The following is an 18,406-nucleotide window of genomic DNA, read 5'->3' on the forward strand; positions in this document are numbered from 1 at the left end:
AAAGGTACCCTATAAAGATTTTGGCCACACGTAACTAGTAACTACAGAACAATATTTTTATGTGTGGGGTTTCTTTTTCCTGTGTGCATGAGGATGCACATGCACAGACAAGCAATATCCACTCAAAGTCCACCTCCAGTCATGTTTTAAACAACATAAAATGCTCTGCAAGAGGTAATAAATTCAAATACCATGTTAAAATGGCTTACATGTAGCCATTTAGTATTTAAGGATTCATTAATATGGAAATAGACTGCCCTTGCTCACTGCAGTTTCAAAGCAAGAAATGCTCAGACATGGCGTTTACTGCTTATTTCGCTCCTGATGTGTCTCGTAACATATGAAAAACACCACATGGGCATGTTCACAAGATTAAAAACATTTTCACTTAAGCTAGCAGGAACAGGGGGAGTTAGGCTACTTTTTTTCTTATTAATTTGGTCATGTTTTACGGATTATATGAACATCTGGCTGAAACATAATACAAGCCAGATGTGGCCGATCTGATCGCATTTTGATCACAATGCATTGCAGTGTTTTTCCTTATATATACAGACAGAGATATGCCTGGTTCTTCCAGGGTGTGAAAGCATGCATATTGATTTGGTGATTTGGCCACTTTAGCATTAATTCTAATGTATCTCACCTCCAATATGGTCACTTAGTCTAGTAATTAGTGTTACACATGTGTTTGCACTGCGGAGTTTCAGGGATCAAATGCGTGATACTTTTGCTATGAGTCCTTGTAGCAGCCTGCTGTTGTTTTCAGGCGATATAATGAAGGTAAACGCAGTGAGTAGTCGTGCATAACAGTACTGCGCTCTGGCACAACACTTCTCAGAGATTGCGGATTGATCAACAAATCAGTGGTGACATTCTGATTCATAAAGCACACTATATTCACACTATATTCACTTAACACTGTTTTCAATTTTTAGATAGACACTAGTGCACTCTCGCTAATTTCAGACGCCCCCCAAGTAATTTTGTTCTGGAGCCGGACCAGACAGAGATCCCATGTTAATGCCAATTGGGACTAATTGAACCCACAGCCTTCCTCTTCCTGGAATTCAGCCACGCCTCCGGACACAGTGTCCAGCCTGGATGGTTTGCAACCAACTTGCTGAATAGTATTTTTAATCTGCAAGACAGAGCCAGTGTGAGCCACCAGTCAGGTATTTGTGTCCTGGATGTCCACACGTGTCATCCTAAACCAAGCTGCTAATTCTTGTTGCTATGTGTTTCAAACAGTAATGCAAATACAGCTCTGGTGTTTATGAGTGTTAAAGATCGCTCACTGATCACTTGTGAACTATTTAAACCTCTCAGTTCTTATTTAAAAAAAAAACGCAAAACAAAACAATTGCATTGAATGTGCAGTTGCAATATTATTCGCAATATTATAGGGATTTATTTTTTCACTGTCATTAAAAGCTATTATTATACTATAATATACTATATTAAAATGTTTATGGAGTTTTGCAGGGATCTGTACCAAACAAAGATGCGGCCAGTTGGCAAGATTGTAGAATATGATATCTAGGCCAGGACATCTTTGCAGCACAACAATAACTGGTCTTTAACATATATTGCACCTCGTCTTTTTTGATATTTTAAGTAGGCCATGTTGCTATTTTGATAAAATTTTGATTAACTGTTCAGCCCTAGTCAGTGGGAATTTGTATGCATGATCATTTGAGCAATTAAAGTAAACTAAATATTATATTACATGGAGAGACACGTGTCTTATGTTTTGTGTTTGTGTTTTAGATGTGCAGTATGAATATATCAGTGCAGTAAGTAAACAGTGGGCACAATAATCTGAAATGTGTGAGCTGATGACTGTACCAGTTAAAACAGGAATGCACCGTGGAGCCCTCTATTTTAAGATGGTGCATGTCCCCACCTTCTGGCCAGAACAAATAGCACAACCAGACAGACAAATGTGAATCCATTTAACAGTTCATGGGCAGAATATCACCTGATGGACTCAAGATCCGTCCTTGTCCTTCCCAAATCCCCTTAATCAGCCATGAATAAACCATTTCTTTGTGGCAGTGAGTGTGCGTGTATAAGGTGTATGCAACCTTAGCCCCTGTGTGCACAGATAAAGATGTTCTGGATATAGCGATGTGGCCAGCTGGTCCTGCTATTTAAACCAGTTGGAGAGAGTACAAAGGTTAAGAGGAAGGAGAGATGTAATGTCAGAGGAGGGCGGGTTGGTTGGGGACGTGGGGGTTGAGGAGTACTCAAGCAGAATAAAATAGATTACATGGTCAAAGAAAGAGTTCACCCTAAACTATTCACTATACATGCAGCTCTATTTACAACTCTTATCATGTAGGTGAGTTGAAAGGTGCAATGTCTAAAATATGGCCAGCAACTGACATTATCAGTAGAATGTGAAGAGGTATTTGACATTATGTCAAAGGCATCTGTGTATTGGGTTGTCGATATACATATATACACATAGATGTGTGTGTGTATATTTATACACGTACACACACACACACACACACACACATATACATATATATATATATGTATATGTATGTATCCTGTCGTGTTAGTCTACTACCATTTTGTGTCTCAAGACACAAGATCCCATGAAGCAGCTAGTTTACAACTTTCACAAAGTCCTGTAGCCTTTATAATCTAATAAATAAACAAAACAAACACCAACAAAATCAAGAAAGGAAATTCATTATGTTGTCCATAATGAAATGTAACCCTTCTGAATTCAAGTTTCTATTTTTTACTGAACTAAGATGAGCTTATTATTTATCTTAAAAAACTCTTCATCAAACTCAAAGGCAAAATAAAACTCAGCAAAAGGCTGTGAATCCTGCGTCCATCTGGAGCGATGGCTGTACATGTCCTCAGCAATAAACACTACACACAGTATTTCTCTGGTCTTTTTATTATCATTAACAATTCAATGTTAAAGAGTCTTGTTTTACAGCCCCAAAACACATAGATCAAAATGCATTAAATGCATCTTTTGGAGCTGTCAAAGTACAAAATGTTCCATTTATTTTTAATAGTGAGAGATCAACCTGACTCGTGTCTTTGGTTTTCACGCAGACCTCAGTTTGACTGACATGGATCAATAGTTAATAACTACATTTTCATTTTGGGGTAAATCATTCATCAATGACTTTTTTGGATAAAGGTATAGTGGGAAATAAAGTGCTTGAAAACCTGATATCACTGTGTCAAAAGTTAATTAAAAACAACTTTCTCTGTATGGAACCTGAACACAGTGAATGCTGTGCTGCAAAATACTAATAAAACCAGTGATGTACCAGTAGCTACTTCATCAACAACTTTCTTAGACAGAGAGAAAAAGCACAAATAATATAAGCGGAAATACAGGGTGTCCACAAAGTCTCTTTAAAATTTAATTGTTTTTTACAAAAGCAATTGATGAGATATGTTAATCAGATTTGTTCTATGTACTCAGTAGTTATCAAAGTTTTTAATCACATTGCATTTGTGTATTTCAGGTACCCTGTTGATGAAATAGGTTCTGTTAAATAAATCCCTAAAAAAATGGCTACTCCTCAAGAAAAGGCACAATGTGTATCGTGGTTTATTGAAACAAAATCGGATACGCAGATTCAATGAAACTACAGGATTAAGTATGGAAGACATTCACCGTCACATCCGTCAATTCTTGCATGGCACAAGAAATTTATGGAGACAGGGACAATGTTGGATAAAGGGGGGAGTGGACAACCAAGAACATCTGAGGAAAACATCGATCGTGTAAGACAAGCCTTTGATTGTTCTCCTACAATGTCCATCCGTACTGCTGTCAGACAGTTACAGCTGCCAGGTTCAACAGTACACAAAGTCCTACACAAGAACTTGCGATTGTACGCTTACAAAGTGCAACTCATGGCAAACATGGCAAGATATCGAGTACCGTCTTGATGTGCTTCCTGCAACTAATGGTGCCCATATATCAATGTCAATATCTACTTTTCACTTTGTAATAATTTCCACAGATTTATCAATTCATTTGCTTTTGTAATAAATTTATTAAATTGTAAAGAGACTTTATGGACACCCTGTATGGAGAGTGCACTGAGTAGACTGCATGACAACTCCATTAGGGGAGGAGTAAGGATTGGAACATTTTTAGCCGTAGATTACTTGTTAAAAATTAAAATACACTACAGATAATTGAATTTTTTGCTATTTAAAAAGTTATAGGAGACAGTTTATAATCATGATCCAGCTTTTCATGACCGAAGAACCTTAATGAATTATCAAACTGCTTCTCTACAATAAGCAATAATTAGATCCAACAGATAAACTGTCTTCAGCTACCAGTGACATTAGTTTAATGTCTTGAAACAAGGATAACTATCCCTCTGTGTACTGCAGCCTCAGAGCCATGCTTTAATTTCCTGTATGGTGGAGCTGAGGGTCGCTGGGGCTCTCTCTAAGGTACTGAGTCAGGTTTTTAATGAACACACACACTGACACGTTACTTTACAGCGACTACTTCTGGCAGTGACCTTTGACCTGTAGTCCCATCATTTCCTCTCAGTGACATAACAGCGAATCCTTTTAATAGATCCGTGCGCCACCTTCCCCAGAGATGACAGTGAGACACTGATGAGCACAGAGCCAGGCATTCTGTAGGGTAATGACGTCAAGCTCAAAGGTCAGCAGAGAACACTTCTGAATTAAAACTTTTTTCGTACGATCTGGCCCGTACAGGAGTCCAAAAGGAGCCATTTTACACGTGTGCTATCTGAAGTCACACTTCAGACTCTCTCCGTCCACACTGAATCTGTTAACTGTGCTCTCCTGTGACAGAGGTGTGGTGTTATTTGTTGAGACACCGGAGCACAGCTGTGACACGTGCATACGTCCACGTGCACACTTAATTTGTGGTTCGTTTCAGGTCATTTAACCACCTGTTGCTTTAGTGGCAACTTTACATACATTAGTCAGCTATAGCTTTGGGCTGGGTGATATAACTGAAAAATTTATCATAATAAAATGTTTCAGTCGATATTAATAACTACTGATCATTTTTAATGGCCTATTTTAAAAAAAAAGTCCAAGAGAAAAAAAGAATTAATTTAACCACATTACTTTGAATATAACTATGGCTGCAACAAATAAGTATTTTCATAGCTGAAGCTGGAATTAGAACAAAATGACTTAAACGATGATTTAATTGTCAAAGTAGTTGGCAATTAATTTAATAATCAATTAATAATTGATTAATTGTTACAGCTCTAAATATGACCATGTTACTTTGAATTTAACTGGCCTGTTTTTTGGGATCAAATGCTTGGAAGTGTACAGAAAGTTGGTATGTGCTGAAAATCGATTCCACTTGCTCCCTGCAGTGAATGCTACCAGTGTTTGTCTGACTGTGTACATGCAGGAAGTGCTTGGTGTAAATCCTCAGTCCATAACCACTTATCCTTGAGGGACTAAGTGGTTACAGATGATGGATGTTGTCTCTTACATTATCATTCTTTGTCCTTCTACTATTTGGGAGATAATGACGTCTATTTTTTTTGGAACTACAGATCCCGCAATATGGGTTTCCTGTGGGCTGCAGCGTGAGCTCAAATTTTTTTGGCCTATGTTTGTTCACATTTGAGCAAATTTGCTCTATTAGCATGCCGAATCAGCTGTTAGCTGTTTAATTTTGCAGTGCAGCCAAGGATGCACAGACAACACATATCACTGGACTACTTAGATACTGAATAATACTTAAAGTTTGATGAGTTTCAGGCAAGTTACAAGGAGCACACTTTTTCTGTGCTTTCTAAGCGGATTGATGGGCATTTATTTACAATAGAAACTGGAGATAATGACATACGTGGGAAGTGTAAGTCACATTGATTTTAAAAATCTGAGTATCATGTCTGTGTGTTCAGATTTGACTGAGGTATGACTCATACCATTTTACACCAAAATGAATGCAGGTTTTTTAAATGCGGATACACTTGCCAAAAATAGACGTTTAACACTTTTTCTATTGCCAGTAGACGTGTTTGGCTTTCTGTTTATTTTTCTGATGTGCATTGGAAAGCTGAAACTCAACTCATGTCTGTCAGCTCGTGTCTCTGGAGAGCAGAAAGAAGAAAGATCTCTCTGTGGTTTGAAGTTTGGTCTCTCTCCTGTGACGGTTTGTACTTTCAGGTACCTGCTTTAGTTTACTGTTTCGTGTTCACTTTCGCCTTGTTGCGAAGTTACTGCTGATGAAACCCCAACATTTCCTGATTTTGCTGCTTCACAATAAAAACTTTTAGATAACAAAATAATGCGGACATTTATTATGAAGAATATGTAGGAAGTGAAATGTTTATCCACTGTTCAGAGGCTCCACTAAAGACGAGCGCTTTATCATTTAAATACTCACCTTCAAGCAGGTCCAAACTCAGCTGTGCTGGGCGCACTGAGTCAAATAGTCGAGCCAGGAAGCACATGTGTCAGAGGCATCTTCATTGTCTCTGCTGAGAAGGGGTGAAAATAGCGTCCATAATAAATAATAGTGTCCATCTAGGTCTCATTTTCCATCACAGCTACGTGGAGCTGGAGCTGATAAATACCCATGTTTACTGCAGAGTCATCTGACTCCAGAGTGAATGCCGATTGTACCCTTCTCCAGTGAAGACAAAAGCCAGATGTAATGCGTTGATTCCACTGGGCACAGCACCATTTTTTAAGTTATTTTTTGGGATTTTGTCTTTATTGGACAGGACAGCTGAAGAGCAGACAGGAAAGGGGGTTGACATGCAGCAAAGGGCCGCATGCGGGACATGAACCAGTGGCTGCTGCAGAGGACTGACAGCCTCCATGGATGCTGAGCTATACGGCTGCCCACTGTGCCACCGTTTTGATCCATCCTCCACATGGCTTCATGTCCCCACCAGCAGCGTTTCAGCAGCAGAGTATTTTGCCCGCCTGATTATGTCAGCTTGCTCAGATTATGTTGATCAGGTCCTCTTTCCTTGATTTTTGTGGGTCTACCACAGATAAGTTTCTTTTCTGTTTCTCTTTATGATCGCCAGTCTGCCCAGGGGTCATTTGTTTTGAAAACTGACAGGATTCTCACTACTTTTTCTGCACCTGGCTTTCTGCCCACTCAATCTGCTTAGTGCAGATTGATACGGCATCCGTCAAAAATAGACCTGGTGTGTGTTTGAAGCGGAGCTAAGCCTGGAGATGCTTCTGGGATGTGCCGAGGCGATGCTGGTGGAATCACAAGCATTGAGAACAATGGCCGCAATCAGCTCTGGCTGACGTGGCACAGCCATAATGCGACACAGCCATGCCTGGTGGAGTTTAGCTGTAAAAAGGACCTCAGAGAAGGAGTTAAGTGGAGCAGATCTTCAAAGTATGCACTTGTCCTTTTCTTGTAAGATGGTATCTTTACCTCATATCTCTGCTCTCACTTCCACAACAGTTATTCAAGTATGGCTTCAGCATAGTGTAAGTATTTGTACAGCTCCAACTGGAAAAAAAAACCCTCTCCTCCCTAGGACCGCGGCAATCTACCTGAAAACAGAAGGCGATGAGGAAGTTCAGCACTCAAACTACAGCTGACCTTGACTAATCCACAGCGTTTGATGCTTGGGAAAGATTACCTCTCCAAAACCATTTTTGAGATCTGTTTCTGTTTATTAATAAACAGCGATTAACATCTGCCTCCACTGATACAGCAGGACTGAGCTCTGTGTGTGGGAGAGAAGGATAGAGAGACGGAGATTTACAGTCCACTTGGAGCCCTTAGCAATTTGTTGGCTTTTATCTCCGAGTTTACGACTGATATGAGCACACACTTTATAGAGACTTATCTGAGTCAGCTACATACAAACAAAGATGAGCAAACACATCCGTAGACCCATTTATACTCTTGCTGTTACATAAATTATACACATATATTAGTGATGCATAGAGTTGGACACATTGTCACACGTAGATACACTCTTTCTTAGAATAAACAATCGCACAGGCCTACACTCATGCACACATACACACCCAGAAAAGCGGGATTATCCCTGCCAGCGTTTTGGTCGGGGCCTTATCTGAAGTAATGGCGGATCAGAGCCCTGATTCGTTTTCCCCTCTCTTGTCAGACTGAGGAGTTCTTTGCCTGGGGACACCACATCTTGCATATTAACACCCCCTGATACGGAAATGCACCCACAGACACATCATCCTGCATATTTAACATGTGCACACAAATATGCACACTGTTATTTGTGTGCATGAGCTCATGTAACAATCCTTTATTTCTTTATGCCACTGATAACCAAATCTTTTACAAAAGCACACACTTTACTGTGCGCTCACCATTTCTTTGTTTTTGAAGCACCGCTGCAGCTGCATCATTTTTTTGAACATAATGTGAACATGACAAGCACCATCGGTTCATTGTAATGCAAACCGACAGATGAGAAGTGAGCGGTTCGTTTTTTTCACCTTGAGAGGGCCTCCTCTCACCTTTTAATGTCATGTCAAATTATCTGATGTCACCTGGGACAGAGCCTTAATAATGGAGATGAATGAAACTGTCAGTGGACGGGAACAGGTGTTTTATACTGACACGCAGGCAGCAAGAGGAGAAAGCAGTCGAGCTGAAAGAGGGAGATAAAGGCAGTTTAAAGGCATGCAGGCAGGTATATTGACCCACTGAGAGAGACCAGATCAGCTGAGAGTTGGACTAAGGATGCATTTATTTCCCTTTTTTATTTCAATTAAAAACCCCAATGACTAATTATCTAAGTCAGTGCTAGATGTTAGCCTCAAAGAATGGACTTATTCAAGGCAATAAGGTTCTTCATATTGAATTTAATTTCTCCTTATGTGTGTGTACTATTACAAACATATGATGGCTTTCCAAAAATAGTCAAACAATAATTAGAAAGTTTCTCATTATTTTGAGATACAAAGTAATTATATTCAGATACTAACTCATTATTTTGAGATAATAAGTCATTATTTCAACAAAGTTTCTCATTATAATGACTTACAGGATGTTTTTTCATCACATTAGCAATAATGGGCTTCCGTAGTAAGACAAGAGGACATAAGCGAAACGTGGATCTAGCTGAGATTCCAGTCTGAAGTGTAAACCACAGAATTAGAACATCTGCTGTGCTCAGAAACTTATTATTTTTACTGGCTTGTGCCATGTGACAAGTGGCCTGTAGCTGTGCTGCGCACAACTCAACCTGGTTGACTTCTGGATTTTTCAAATCAAATCTTATTGTGTCTGAAAGGGGCCAAAAAGGCCACTGCAACCCGACCCTGGATAGGTGGAAGAAACTGGATGGATAGATGGACCTTGCATATGTGGGGCAAATTAAATTAAATAAATTGAAGACTTAATGGAAGACTTGAGATGAAGATAAAGCTGGCTGCTTTTGCTGTATCTCTAGATCAAGAGGCTGCAGTTAACCACATTTTCTTTGCATTTGGTTGACAATATAAAGTGTACAACTGTAACATGTAAGGCTGGCCTTTAGAGCAGTTGTTGTATTTCACCATGTTGGGGTTTAGTGTGTTTTTCATTTGCACAATAATTTTTAAAGTCGCCATGAGCGGTTTGTTAAAACTGTTGTGTCACTGCTGATTGATACTGTGATAATCTTTTTGTGTATCATTAGATCCCTAAAGGTTTAGTTAAGTGTGATGGACCTCTCTGTCGTTCTTTTGGAATACTTTCTTGCTGATTCCACTTGTGTTCATATGAAGCATAGAGCTGTATGCTTGGCGGAGGGTCAAGATCTGCATTGCAGATTGTCTGACTAAACCAGGGGTGTCAAACTCAATTTCATCTCAGGCCACATTAGCATCACGGTTCCCTTCAAAGAGTTGGTTGTGAATGTAAGGCTATATAAATATATTTGCTTTTCATCATATTATATAATTGCCTGTCCATTGGATGATTATTGGTTTTGGCAAGGGTTTCCTCCGGGTTTCCCCCACCATCAAAAACATGCATGTTAGGTCAGTAGTCCTGACTATAAGGCACCAGCTAAGAACTGGAGAAAAGCAGTGTAAGCAATAAAGTCAAAATAACAGCTAGTTCCTCAGTAGAGTGCAGATCCCCGCCAGGCAACAGATGGTGAAGCACCTACTGCAATGCCACCACAACTGCCAGATGTAACCAGCGGACATTTTGCAAAGTTCTGCCAACATTACCATGACCCCCCCTCCCACATATGTTGTCCCTAACTGAAACAAGAATTCAAACTGAAGCAGTTGTTGATCACTTGTGGACCCTAGTGGTGTTTCCAAAATAGTATGTGAAATTAGCTATGGACAAGATATAGATCCACTGATGACACACTCACTCATGCATGCACTTACCCCCTCCCAGCTAATGCCTGATGGGGATAATAAGGATTCTTCAAAAATTATCATGGGTCACATGAAATGAGGTATCATTTGATTTGATTGATTTGGTTTATGGGGCTTGAATTTGACACGTGGACTAAACTGTACCAAACAAGCAATGTTCCTGTGTTTGAATAAATTTCTTTGAACATGGTTCAGTCAGTGGAAAACAAAAGTCAGACAGGTGCAAAGAAAGACAGACAAACAATAAAGGGAAAAGGATAGAAAAAAGATGCGGGGGCATGCAGAGTGGCAGCAGGTGTTTGTGTGTGTATAATGATTTTAGGCCTGAAGGCACGACGACAGAGAGGTGCACCCACAGGTGCATATCATTGACCCCGCGCTGAGCTCAGATAAGAAGTGCTAAGTGAGAGGAATTTGGTGAGGAGCAACAAGGCTGTGTTCTCAACATGTGTGTGTACGTGTAGATGTGTATGTGTGTGTCCTTGTGTGTGCCTGCTTGTGTCTGTCAACGGCTGAATGACTGAGTACAGCAACAGCTGTGACAGACTGCTTGATCACTGATTCACCGACATTTGACACACACATGAACACACTCGCACACGTCTTAGTAGGTCCTGTAGCTGCAGCAAATCCAGCAGAAGCTCTTCTAAAGCTGTGCAGTAGCTCTGATACAGTAGCTTTTTTTAAACTTCACTAAATGGAGGACTTTGTTAAAGAGGACCGTGCCATTCTAATCTGATGAAGGAGTGTTTGTTCCAAAGAGGTGATGGAAAATGCCTGTTCTGCTGCGGAGATACATACCTTCACTTTTCACTCATAACAGCTGACTCCAGACACCTGTCAAAGAGGGTTACATTGGTCTGTTTTGTGGATGTACAGACTTGTGACTTGTGACAGCTGCACAAATCCAACACCTGGACTACGCTGCAGCCGACCTCCTCCTCCTCCTTGTTGTCTTCGTGCTTGTTTCACAGAGTCTCGTACAGGCTAATCTTCTAGTTTGATCACGCTCACCATGCTGGAACACCTGCCTTGTGTCCGCATTGACCCTGTCCCTCTCAGGCCTCCACCAATCAGCAGGAACATGGATGAGAGAGCCATACGGTTTGAGTTAGAGCGCCAGGCCTGTCAGAGTCTCAGACAAGGTGGGATACCTGTTGTGTGTCATGCTTCCAGTGCGCATACAGTACAAGACTTTTATAGTCAAACATGCAACACATTCAATGCTTTTAAAATGTATGTAGCTGGTTGGATTAATGCTTTGACTTCACTGGGAGTGGAGAAGAAAAACAGTTACTGTGTCACCTCAGGTGACATTTGCAGATTTGTGTCATTTTAAAAAACACATTGACTTTTTTAAGCGTGCAAGCCTTCCTCAGAGCGTCATCCAGCTTTATTTTCTGGCCTCAGGTGTTAAGTGGATCAAATACTCTACAAGTGGCAGGGTTACATTTGGGGCTCATCCAGCTTGGGCACAGCACACTTTGCCTTGAGCACATGAACTCAGCAACCTGTCGACTGAGGCGGCATGGGCCGAGTACCAAAGTAGCTGGACTGAGAGCAGTTTGGACCAATTTAGGAAAGAACAAACCCTGCGAACTTGAAGAGACTTCCAGAGAAGTCTAAAGTGTAGTGACATGGATTGAGACAGCCCCCTTAAATATGATTTAAGGTTCTTTTCATTATTATTTTTTCAATTATATTATTTGTAAAACTCTAACAGCTGTTGGTTTTGATTTGATTTGACTAAGTTACAGTATGTTGGAAAACGTGCTTGTTAAACAGGATTTTGATTGTCACAGATGTAACAGAAAACGAAATAATCATATTTTATTAATGCACAATGGCAGTTAACTGTTGCTCCTAAGATGTTAAGCAACTGCCTGCCACTAATCGGGGCTGCAGCGTTGGCAGACTGCAACTCCGTTCTCCCTTCGCTAATGCCTGGATGGCCCAGATGTTGTTATCAGCAAAGTGGGACAGATGACAGCTCAAAAACTGCACGGTTTGTCAGTATTTTGATCCAGAAAATGAGAATCATGTTGTATGCAGGCTGTGTTAGAATAAACTATTAACACTCAACCCGAACAATTTTAACCATATTCAGCACATTGAACAATTTATATTCTTCATGTACAAACAATGAAGTGGACAGTAACCTGCAAGGTGAGCAGGCTGCTGCTACTAGCTCTGCCAATGTTAGCCACAGTGTTGTTTACTTGCATACACTGTGATCCTGCTGGATCTAAAAAGTTGAAGCATTTCGTGAGTTCTTGTCATGTTCTGGATAATGTGCAATATTCATAATGCACCATGCAAAGGTCCAAACATTTCAGCAGTATTTAAAAAACAGTTTGATTACTAAACACTATGATTAGTGACCTCTGAATACATGCAATATTTTTTCCAGGCAATGTTTAATATTATCAATTAATAAATTGTACTTTCTGTGTTTTCTGAGTATTTCAGACTAGTCTATCAATCAGTCCACGCAGCTACAACCTGTCTCATTCTGTCCCCCTCCTTCTTCAGTGAAGGGAATCCCGTGTGTGTGCGTGTGTGTGTGTATGTGTGTGTGTTGGCAGTCTACAGTAATGTTGGTTTTAATTCAGCTGGCTGTCCAGAGGGATTGGATTCCAAGTTTACAACATGGACACAAATAGAAAACTGTGTGAGAGAGCACAGGGAGGAGAGAGGAGGACCACAGTTTAGGGAGAGAAACAGAAAACACAGAGGACAGTAAGTGCTGCGCTACAAAAAGAGAAAAAGAGAATACTGGCAAAATTGAAATAATGAAATAGACAGTTAAGGAAGTAAATTATACTTGTGTAGTGCTCAATAATGATTTTTAAAATGGGATTAAATTTAATAGATCCATATCGGTCAAAAGAGATTTATTCAAGTCTATAGAAATATGTTTAAAATCCATTTGGAGCAGTGTTTTGAAAGACGATACTGATATTGCCAGGCTTAGTTTTTGTCATTTCTCCCAGGAGAGGAAGGGAAGGAAAATGAGAGAGACAGCAGAGTGATGTAGCTGAGAGAAAGAGCAGAAGATTGAAAAGATAGTGACTGAATATGAAGTGAAACTGAAATATTGCTTCATAACCGAGATCTTTAATTGTACTGACCAAGCCAGTGTTTTTAAACTTTTTGTGCATCCCAAAGGGCAAGCAAAAATCTCAAGGCGCACTTGTAGCCAAATCTTTGCAAAATAGCCTCTATCAATCAATCAGGGCCTTTGATGTGTGACACTCAAATAATTCCCACAAATCCAGCAACGCTGAACTGATGAACCCTGAATTTGAATGGTGAATACTGGAGTTCACATTGATGCAAGGTTTTTTTTCCAAATGTAGGGTCTAGAAATTCCCTCTGTACTGGGAAATGAGCTGTTAAAGATTCCCTCTTAACTGTTTGTATAATTGGAAATTAGAATATAATGTATGGTTGTCACAAAATCCCACAGCACACCAGTGTGCCGCGGCCCACCCTTTGGAGACCACTGGACTTAAACCATGTGTGCAAACCCTGTTGCAACAGGTGTGTCATGTTACGTAGCAGTTAGCCAAGACTGCCAACCTCACACATACTGTACATTATATACCCATCACATACACCTCGCGTAAGTTCATTTTCATCACATGACCACTGCTTGACCTCTGTTTTTTCAATTTGGCAAGACTACTGTGTCCAAACCATCTTGGATTAAAGGAAAGGCTGCATATAAGACATATTAAAGATAATTAAAGTAAAAGAACACTGTCAGCCCTTAACACACTTCATTTTTCACAAAAAGCATATTCCATTCAGATTTAAAGACTTAAAAAACAGACTTACTGTAAGAAAAAACTGTACATGCCTGTACTTGAAATACTTCATTCAAAACAATGGGTCCTTAATTTCTAACAGAGGCAGACAATGCTTACTTTGCAAGACAGCTGGATTTACAAGATCACACGAGAGTCCATCTAGCTAGGCTTCAAATTCTAAGAGGGACCATTGGCAGCAACAGGCGTGGTTTTAGGTGTGACAACAGTGAGAAATTTCCATGGAGCTGATTGGTTTAAGTTAGACGTGATAGACAGATGGTTCATCCAATCACCTGCTAAGTGTTTTTTTAAATACTTGCCCTTTTCCAAAGGGTTTCTAAGGACAACTTTCCAGATGGCTCTGTGTCACAAACCATCAGGCTAAGACAATGCAGCTTCTCATGTCTAACTGGTTACTGCCAATTTTGCCATCAGAATGACAACTGGTCTTTCTTCTGTAGCTACCAAACTAATTAAGCTAACATGAACTTTATGTGTTTGCTGAAAATACTATCCCTGGATGACTCTTTAATGTTTCTAGCTCACTCAATGTAAAAGAGGAATATATGGATTTGATGCTATACTGTACATGATATCATGTTTCAAGACTGTCCCGTGCAAAATTTTTCAGGTGAAGTGAAGAAGCAGTATTGTTCTTGAGGAGTCAGTCCTCGTGTTACAAGTATGATTCGTTCTAAGAAAACTGTAGCAGCTAATGTTAGCTTACATGACAACCAATAGCATTCAACAAGCTGGGAGCATGGTTGATTAGCAAGCTGTTAACAGGGAGAAATACAAAGGTTGACAGGGTTGCTGTGCCTAGTTAAAGTTGCTAATCTATGATTGGACAAAAACTTTTCAGGGGAGGGGTTTACGCCTGGGTCTGCAAAACTTTCTCATGATTAGACTGTGATGATAAATAAGTTTGCATGATTTTTCACATGGTGTTTACAGTTTTTTGATTTCCTTCAGTACAATCAACCAAGACCCCTTTAAATGCGACCTTTTTGTCGTACACTTCTGATCTATTATTATTATTAGAATTGCTCATGTCTGCATTAAACTGTTGTTGAGTGAAGGTACACTTGCTGTTATGTAGTGGCATTTGAGCAATGAGCACACTTTCCCAGAATAGATTCTGTATCAGCACATTGCATCACTTGCCTGTCATCTCTTGGCACAAATCATCTGCCTCGAAAAACAAGTGTTTTGTGTGTATGTGTGTGTTTGAGCGTGCATGGGCACGTCTCATCATTGTGTATGTATATTCACACTATGCACCCATGGAGGTGGAGATATTAAAATATGTGTGTTTACATGGGCATGTTTAATGTGCACCCCTGTGTATGTTTGTGTGTACGTGTTTGCAAATATTATGCATGCTTGTAATGAGTATTTGTTAGTGTTTGTTTTGTTAGTCTGCCCATGTTTGCCCGCAGGAGCCAGTTAAATCTTTCCTGATGCCAAGGGGAGAAACTGCACCATCCTGCGTCAGCCTCGTCCCCATCACAGAAATCAAAGGAATATGAATGTTTTTATCTCAGGCTACTGTAGGGCACGCAGAGGGACTGTCTGCTGATTCTGCTTGGAATAGGAGGCCACAGCGACAGAGTTTGCTCTCATCATCTCAGCTCAGAATATACAGAAATGTTGGCAGTTCTGAGACACCACCACACAGATGTCTACTGTGTAGCAAAAACATACGTTTAAAAAAATAAGAAGGCAGAGTTAAATGGAGGACGAAGACCAAAAGAGGTCATGTATGAGAGAAAGAGAGATGTGAGATAAGCTCTTCCTGTTGTTTTGTAGCAAGTATGTTGTATTGATAGATTAGTAGTGATAGAGGAGGCTAGCTTTCCTTTTGTCAAACTGATCAACAAAAAAGCAGCAAGTCATGTTTTGGTATGTGAGGGATAATTACATATAAGAAAATAATAATAATAATAAACCATAACTGATAGTTAATTAAAGTTTAATTAAAACTTATTTTACTGTTAAACAATGAAATGATAAGCAATTATATGTATTATTAGGAGGAAATCATGTCCTTACGGACTTGTCTTTTCATATCGGCTTTCCTTTATTCACATTACGTATGACTTAAGACTGTAATATGGAAGTGGACATACACAGCTTTTTGCTTTTAATTCCCGAGCGATAGAGGGGCGGGACTTAGGAAGGGTCAATTAATGAACAAACATGTTTTCTGTTAATGTTACTCCCCCCTCCGCAGTCATGCCAACTCCTGCTGTAGCTTATGTTTGTAATACACTAATGTTACTCAAAATATGTTATTACTATGCAATACACACTTTCAATTTTCATCTTAAGTGAACATGCTTCTTTATTCACTCTTATTTCCAAAGTGTTGATAGTTTTTTTTTCACAGAGCAAGGCTTTGATTCTGAGGAAACAGATAGTGATCCAGTATTGTCTCAGATGTCCCCCCACCAGACAGTGTTTACCTTTGCAGTGCCCTCATGATTGACTGGCAGGTTATCTGTTGTCTCTGCCACAGCGGCACAACAATAATACCCCTAGGACTGGAAATCCTAGGGGGCTGAAAAGTTGTCCGTTTAACTTTAAATTTTACCAGATAGATACATACACATTAACTGTGTGCGTGCAGACCGCAGTTGACACAATGTCATCCGTCCGGTCAAAGCACCGTCTTATTACTGGTAGTTGACACAACACATAGCCCACTGTGCAACATCTCAGCCACAGCTCTGCAGTGCTAAGGTGTGAGCTAATATAACTGCAGACGGTCAGGGTGTGTGAAAAAGAGCCATCTACCAAAAAAATATCTCCCGATGCCACATTTTGTTACACTTCAATGCTGATTTCATGACCCAGATATAGAGTAACTGCTGATCTGCAGAAGATCATTTCCTGGCAATTCACATTTTCATTTTGGAAGTTCAGTCCTCAAACTTTTTCGCAGATATGCTTTCGTCTGAAAAAAAAAAAGTGAGGTTGGCTGAGGACGTGGTGAGTCAGAACAAGTTTGATAGCATTTTTGAGCACGATAACATGAAGGCAAAATGGAGCCAAAATGCAAATACTGTTTTTCTTCGGGAGTTTAATGATCGTTTTGCGTCGAACCTCGCTGATACCTGAGCCTCCATACTCCTGGGTTGACAGATTAGTCACACGTGTAAATAATTTAAAAATGTAAATATCAGGATGAATGACATTACATTAAATATTGCTTTCGTTTATCTCTCTTTGTCACTCTTTTACTTCTTCTTCTTTGCGTTGATGAAGCGTGTGTGCTGCTATTTAATCAAGTACTTGAGACAGGAAACTGTGCATCTGTGTGTGTGTGTTTCCTTTCCCTTTGTAGTGTGTGGCAGAACCTTTGTATGTTTTCTCACCAAAGACCACAGAGAACCAATTTTGATCAGCAGTAGCTTACTAAGAGAATCTTTAGAGAACCTTAGATGTAACGGTATGGCGTTGTTGCTTGCATTCATACATGTTTTTCTCAGTTGCCCCCAGGTTGTGAGTAATATCGCTACCTTTGTGGTTTTCTGTGGCCGGGAAGTGAAACAGAGACAGTGTATTGCTGCTTTGACGAAACTCCCCATTCATTCTGCTTTGACTCGCTCTCGTTTCTTCTTCCTTTCATTTGTCTCTTTCTTCGTGTTCAGTTCTCCAGCTGAAGCTACAACAGAGAAGGTCCAGAGAGGAGCTGGTCAACCAGGGGATCATGCCACGTAAGTAGACAGCGGTGTATTTTTTGATGAAAATGTTTGACCATGTTTCCATTTTTAGTACATTCAGACTATAAATTGTTCACAATGTTAGACGGATGCAGCCTTTTTAAAGTCACTTTTTATTGTATAACCCAACCATTAATTCATGGGTCCTTTAAAATGATCTGTGTGATAATGAAGTGAAAATATACCAAACCATAACTCTATGGTAAAATTCCATTTTAAAATTATGTATTGCATCATGCAGTCCAAGACTGTATATACATTACACTTGTTGAATTTCATATATTAAAAAAAGAAGAAAAGTTGTTTTCATTGCTTCTTAATCTGACAGTTATTTTTTTAATTAATCGATTAACCATTTTGTTTATAAAATGTCACTAATAAGTGAAAAATGGCTGTTTTTCCCTCATCCTGAAGTGATGTATTCTAGTAGCTTGTGAGTGTTTGACATTCTTGCTCAAAGAAATGACTAATCAATTAATCACAATCACAATAGTTGCAAAATTGATTGTGCAGTTGATTAGA

General features: G+C 39.7%; 1 protein-coding gene across 1 annotated transcript in view; it reads left to right on the forward strand.

Annotated features, from left to right (window-relative positions):
• The window catches only part of LOC146309882 (myocardin-related transcription factor A-like), a 48,521-nt gene that overhangs the window by 2,512 nt on the left and 27,603 nt on the right, over nucleotides 1–18,406 (forward strand). The window contains exon 4 of the mRNA XM_084745046.1: nucleotides 17,813–17,878. Within this exon, the coding sequence (XP_084601172.1) occupies nucleotides 17,813–17,878 (66 nt within the window). The remainder of the gene's footprint in view (nucleotides 1–17,812; nucleotides 17,879–18,406) is intronic.

This window comes from Lutjanus erythropterus, chromosome 19 (assembly GCF_056507025.1).
Source record: "Lutjanus erythropterus isolate fLutEry1 chromosome 19, fLutEry1.hap2, whole genome shotgun sequence".
Taxonomy (NCBI): Eukaryota; Metazoa; Chordata; class Actinopteri; order Lutjaniformes; family Lutjanidae; genus Lutjanus; species Lutjanus erythropterus.